Genomic DNA, 6,537 nt, shown 5'->3' with positions numbered 1-6,537 from the left:
TGTCTGGTTGGGAAGGGGAGTCGTTCAGAAATTGGATTAACTTTTACCTGCTCACACTCTGCTCCATTCAGTGGCTAGCTGAACTATGGGGTTTCTGTCCCTCTTCAGCTGACACGTTAACCCCTCACTCCCTGAGCTGTATCTACCTGTCTCCTCGCACATCACTGACTGTCTGGAGTCATATAATGGCCCAGATCCTGAAGTCAGCAGGAGCTGAGAGTACTTGGCACCATGCAGGGTCCCAAGAAGTGGGTTCTGTTCCCAGCTCCACCATGCCAGTCAGCATTCCTTTGGCAAGAATCGAAGGGCCCATGGGGCTGTACTACTTCGGGTCAGGACTGGGGGCATTGCTGTGGGAGTAAGAAACAGCTATGAAATATATAATGTACAGTGTTAGTACAAACCCACTGTTAGTATCTATGCAGCATCTCGGCGAGTTCCCTGAACTTAGCGTCTTCCTGCTATGGTGCAAGGAGAGAGACAGCAGGACGTTGTTAGCAGTGTTACAGAAATGTGACATGAGACCAGACAAAATCTTCTTCCATTGTGAACAGTGGGTTTTAAAGAATAGCTTGTAAGGAGTGGACACAGCAAGTTACCTGGTTACAACCTGACTAAAGCTCATTAATTGTATGAACCACTGGGTCGAATCCTAGAATACCCGATTCAGGATTTGTCACATGGAACAGAACCAATGGCCCTTATACCTGGCAATGGCTTATGCCGGATTCTACAGGAAGGTGAAAAACCCAGAGAGCATCTTGGTAGGTTTGTTATGATGAACTACTGTTGTTGTTATTTCCATAGCAAGGTATGGGTAGGAGGCACTTTACAAAGGGATCAAGAACAATACCGAGAATGTAACACCCAGTTCTTACCGATAGTCTCTCTTTCCCTTCGTCGGCGTCGCTCGCTTTATCTATTTATTTGTATGACAGTAGCTCTGCGAGCTCCCAGCTGAGCCTGGGCACTCCCTGCGCCTGGTGATGCACATACACATCATGAGAGACAGCGCCGGCATTCAGCAGAGCTTTCAGACTAAATGGACAAAAGGGGGAGAGGACACAGGTCCAAAGAGGTGAAATGACTTGCCCAAGGTTACCTAGCAGGTCAGTGGCAGAGCCAGGTCTCCTCAGTCCCAGTCCAATGCTCTCTCCTCCCGTCATGCCTAGGGGTCCCTCCCATCGCTGACAGGACCATGAGGGTTTCCCCATGGTAACTCTCAGGGCCTCACAGCACATATGCTGCATTTGGTGCTAGCAAGGTAACTGGAAGGGATGGTTTCCTTTGGGCGCCATCCCTCTCCCGTTTGGCTGATGCTCATTCCTCTGCAAGCGGCAAGACAGTTGTGAAGGCAAGACTAGCTGCCTTCACAACTGACCCCACATTCACGCCATCAGTGATTCAGCAAGGTGCATTATGGGGAATATTAGTCATGGGACTTGTCCCAAATGGCCAGGAAAGCCAGGGTCCCCTGTAATCATGCCCATACCTCTCGGATCATGACGACTTACTAGCGTCATCTAGTGGGACTGTGCCACTGTTGCTTTAAAACCAAAGAAAACTTATGGGTTGTAAAGATTTTTCTTCCTGCTGCAAGCAGGTGCAATGCTGCTCCCTGGTGCTTATGGGTATAAATGTGGAAAATGCCCTGGAATGAGGGGACATGCAAGCAAGCGTCTGGGGGCGTCAGCTCCGAGGCCTGAAATGTTAATATTAACCATTTCACAGCTGAGCATTGTAACCAAACAGCCGGCTGGGATTTGGGGGAGGGGGGGTCCTGAATCCTGGAGCCAGGTTGTCTCACGGAACTGTGATCCTCAACTAAGCAAATGTGGTGTAAGGTGCAAGTTAGAAACAAAACCCCAGAGCAAGGACGTTTCGTGGTTTTCTTATTCCATTTGAGCATTTCTCAAGGCTCCAGTGAGAGAGATTCTTCTATCTCGCTGCTTCATACAAATCTGTCCAGAAGATATTGTCTTATCCCTCCACTTTGTTCACAGAAACAGCAAGAATGGGTCTGATTCCATACAGGACTGTTTTTTTAGGCTGGAATTTAACAATTTAAGAATTGGGTTAGAATGAAGAATGAAGTTATTACCACCAGACAGCTAATACGAGCAGTACAGATCTGCTTCTTCTGACTTTGCTACTTGAAATTTGGATGATTTTAGCCGTTGCATTTCTCAAACAACTAATGAAAAATCTCGGCTTTTGCCAGACCCACTCTTGTTTGCATCAGTTTAAATTCTGAGTGGCTCCATTGAAACCGGTCCCTTGGATGTTCTTAATAATAATTTAACATTAATGTACAAAAAGCAATTACAGGTTGCTATTTAGAAGAGGCGGCTGTCAGGATCTCTGCTTACTGTATTTGTGTTTGTGTTTCTCCCTAGGCATTGCATGCCTTTGCTTCCAGACCTCCCTCCAAAGAGAAGTCTGCATCTGTGTAACAGTGGCTGCAGCCTTCTCCATCCAGCTGAGAGTGAAATTGTGTGTGAAAGAGGACTCAGGGTACCCTGTCTGGCACACAGCGCAGATTACCAAGACTCCTGCACTTGCTGGCAGCTCAGCTGTGTGCTCAAGGATGCTGCATCTGAAAGTCCAGTTCTTGGATGACTCCCAGAAGATCTTTGTAGTGGATGTAAGTGGCTATCATATTATTGTTTTGTTCTAATTACTGAAGTCATTGCTGCACCAAAGGATTACATAACCCTCAGATGGTCTCTAAGAGCTACTGGTTTTCAGCTTTGGAAAAAGGAGCATGTAGCATTGTCCTCCTTGTATGTGTCAGTGCTAACGAGCACAAGCTGGGCTCTGTCATTTGCATCCCATTTTTAAAAAGTGGGGGAGATGGGTTTTTACTCATCTGGTGTCATCAGTTTGAAATCAGCTGGGATGGGGTGTATTTTTGACAAGTGTGACAGTCGTTTGTCTGGATGCCAACATAAGCATCGGCCAGGAAGAAAAGTCTGGGTCCAGGACAAACATAACATATTTAACCAAATTACCCATGGGGGGAAAGATCTGTATGCTTGTCTTCATGGAGACTAGGCTGATGAGAAAAACGAATGGAATTACATTGAGGAGATCAGAAGCAAAGAAAATCATTGACTCTTATTTACTGTCTAACAGTACCTGGAAAAAAAGCTATATAGTTATTAACTATGCACAATTAATAAATATTAACCTTGAATATTAACCTGCAAAATCTGCGCTAAAATATTAGCCTTTCATTTCTACATCATTACAGCTTTGTGTGTAGCTAAATGCAAAGTGATATTACTGTCTACATCTCTTTCTAGGAGTGACTGAGAATATACTGTAGATTAGCATGCTACGGTCACATTCAAATAACATTTAACCAGATCGATTTCAGGACTTAGTTCTCTCTCTCCAAGGACCAAGTTATTTTATATAAAGTTATTTTATTCAAATTATAATACATTTCCTAGGAAATATTTTATAACATAGCCTGAGAGAACTTGTATTCAGTTTCAGTTGTAGTTTGGTTTCTTTGCAATTGCATTTTTGAATACAGTAATTCCGTACTCTGAATAAGTAGGAAGAATTTTTTTTTTAACTTTTATTTAGTTACATGAATGCAGCAGAGGTTTGGAGTCATCTGGCAAATGAGGTGTTTTTAAACATGCTGAGTTTTATCACGATGAGATGGGGGTGTGGGGTGAGAGTTGAATGAATGCTGCTAATACGATATTGCTGCAGTTTGTCTATCTCTGTGTCCTTATTTGCACAAGACATTTAGAGCACGATCGCCCTGCATGACATGTTATTGCAGCAAATAGCCTCCATTAGAGCAACTACAAACCATTTCCTTCTTTTTTTTCCTACATGGAACAGTATTGGAAACCCCTTTTAGGCATTTGCTGCATTTGCTGCTCTATGGTTACGATAAATGAGGAGTTGAATTAGTGACTTCTCCAGAATAAAAAGACAGCTCTAGGCTAAGCTTTGAACAGATATTTCAAGCAACTCAAACGTGACTCTTCCTAAACCCTTACTGACTTTGGAAAGCTCTCTCGAACGTAGAGTGCTTTAGTGTAATGGGAGGAAGAAATACAAAAGAGACCAAATACAAGGGCCTGGTTTCCCACTGTCTGGTACCTTGGGTAATCATTTGCACCTGTCCCCCATGGACATAAATACCACTGGTGGGACTGGACAGGTCAGAGCTGATGTTCCATACACCCACTTTGCACCAGAGTAAATAGCTACACAAGGGTGCCAGCCAGTGGAGAATTGTGTCTGTTTTGGGGAAATTGAGACCTTAAACAGCTAGGGCAAATGTTTCTGCTGCTAGCAACCCCCCTCGCCCCCAGCAGCTAACATTTACTTCAAGCTCTGGAGAAACTTTACAAATGCTGCGTTGTCTCATTTCAGAGGGGCACATGCAACAGACTCAGGGTTAGCAGCCAGGTTTGTCCTTTATCAGAGGTGAAGGAAGCAGTGTCTGAATCTGCAAACCAGGGGCTGCCACATTTTACCTCCTACCAGCATGCTTGTAGGGCTCCTTGGTTTCCTTCTAGCAGCAAAACCCCTTGGGGGTGAAGAGATCCTGTGGCTGCGGCGTGGCTCCTCCCTCTCCCTCTCCCCTGCCCCAACCCCAGAAGCAGCCGGGCGGCTAGGCTGGGGGTCTGTGACACTCCCACCCAGAACATCAGAGCACGTGTCCCTTTGCAGACCTCCAGCAATCCTTTCCCCTTCTACGGTATCTCCAGGGAAGCTGTGAGGCCATTGGCTTCCCCCCAGGGCTATGAAACGTGAGCCCCACCAGTTACTGCTGCAGTGGGGGAGTTAGTGATGCTCCCACCAGCGTTAGCCTCCACTGCGGCATTTTGCTGCTTGTGTAAAGGGAACAGTCTGCATCTGCTGGCTGCGCCCTTGGTCCAGTACCTGCTTGCTCTGAGGGCCTCGCTCTGACCCATGGTAAAAGACCTCTAAGGAAGCAGCAGGGCTCCTCTCTGCATGCTCCCTCCTTGCTCTCTTCCATGCATGCTCCCCACCCCGGTCCTGGCTTCTTTCCCCCCCATCTGACAGCAAAGCAGAGCACAGAGCCCGTAGAAACTGGCAATGAAGGAGACCTGGCCCTGTTCATTTCCCAGGGGCAGGCCCAGAGCCAAGCCCAGTGCTTTTCCCAGAGGCGAGGCGCCCACCATTCCCCAAAGAGATGACTTCATGTTCTAACGGATCGCGCCGTTCAGAAATGTCTAGCCATATTCCTAGTCGGTCTGTGTCGGCAGCACTACTTTCCAAGTGTCACCCTTCGCTTGTTGCTCCCTAGACACATGACTTTCCCTTTGGTTACATTAGGCTTGCGTTCTCTGTCCCGGTTTCTAATCTCTCTCAGCCCCTCTGTACCAGTTCTCTGCCCTGCCTGAAGCTCACAATACCTCCCAGTTTGGGATCTGCTGAGACCGTAATGAATGTGCCACCTATTCGATCGTCCGCGCCATCCCTAATTTTGTTAGGCTCCTTAATGGTGATCAGTGCCGCTGCACGGCTAAAATCGTCCATAGGGAAGATTGCTAAGCCAGTGAACACGGCCCTTCTGTTACAATCCATTCTGAGAGCCCAATTACGGCCCTGAGACCCAGTGGAGGAGCCTTCTCAGCACCAGCACGTCTGCATTTTCCCCAGCCGAGCCCTGCCGGTGGTAGCTGAGTCGAAGGGCTCAGCCTGGCCCTACACTCTGGACCCTGCAGTGCTGTCCACAGTGTTCGTAACCTCCTGGAACTCCGGGGCTGCTTCCTATGCAGTGGCACGGGAACTCCTGTGCCTTCTCGCCCCGATGCCTATGCGTGGGACAGACGTAATTTGGCTTCTTGCACTGCATGGGATATTGCAAAGCTATTAGCAGTGCAGCAACATCCTTTCTTTCCCCTTTCCCTGCGTGTCTGAACGAGCTCTCCAGCACGTGGTCCCTTGTAGAACGTCATTCAGGACATTCTTCCGATCGCTGGGAATCGTTTGAACAAAGCAGGACGAGTGGACTCCAGCAGCATTTTGAGACTGTCCAAGAGCAGGGCAGAAATGGCGAGAAAACGGCTTTGTTGCTTTCTGCTCCACACAAAGGCTGAACGTTTGCAGAGCTTGCTTCTTTGCAAGTATGATTTGCTACAGGGCAAGATTTCTCTAAAAACCAGCAAACCTAATTGCCAGGCAGAGCCAGCAAAGGGCACAAATTTGACTGCATCCTCCTGTCCTTTGTCGTGAGTCAAGGCAGGAATGCACTGAATTTAACAGAGTGGACTGCCCTGCATTTGCGAGTCGATGCATGCGCATGTGGACAGGGGGATCCAGCGTATTTGGATTTGCAGAAAACCTTTGCCAAGGTCCCTCACCAAAGGCTCTTAAGCAAAGTAGGCACTCCTAGGATAAGTAGGGTTACCATACGTCCGGATTTTCCCGGACATGTCCGGCTTTTTGGGCTCCAAATCCCCGTCCGGGGGGAAATCCCAAAAAGCTGGACATGTCCGGGAAAATCAGGACATGCGGGCGGCGGTGCTGGGCCGGGGG

General features: G+C 47.7%; 1 protein-coding gene across 1 annotated transcript in view; it reads left to right on the top strand.

The window, feature by feature from the left end:
- Positions 1 to 2,380: 2,380 nt before the first annotated feature.
- The window catches only part of FRMD7 (FERM domain containing 7), a 26,611-nt gene continuing 22,454 nt past the window's right edge, over positions 2,381 to 6,537 (top strand). Inside the window, exon 1 of the mRNA XM_034780573.1 lies at positions 2,381 to 2,644. Within this exon, the coding sequence (XP_034636464.1) occupies positions 2,588 to 2,644 (57 nt within the window). The 5' untranslated portion in view covers positions 2,381 to 2,587. The remainder of the gene's footprint in view (positions 2,645 to 6,537) is intronic.

Source organism: Trachemys scripta, chromosome 9 (genome assembly GCF_013100865.1).
Source record: "Trachemys scripta elegans isolate TJP31775 chromosome 9, CAS_Tse_1.0, whole genome shotgun sequence".
Classification (NCBI taxonomy): Eukaryota; Metazoa; Chordata; order Testudines; family Emydidae; genus Trachemys; species Trachemys scripta.
Note: the sequence above shows the minus strand (reverse complement) of the source record. Positions and strands in the feature narration are given on the sequence as shown.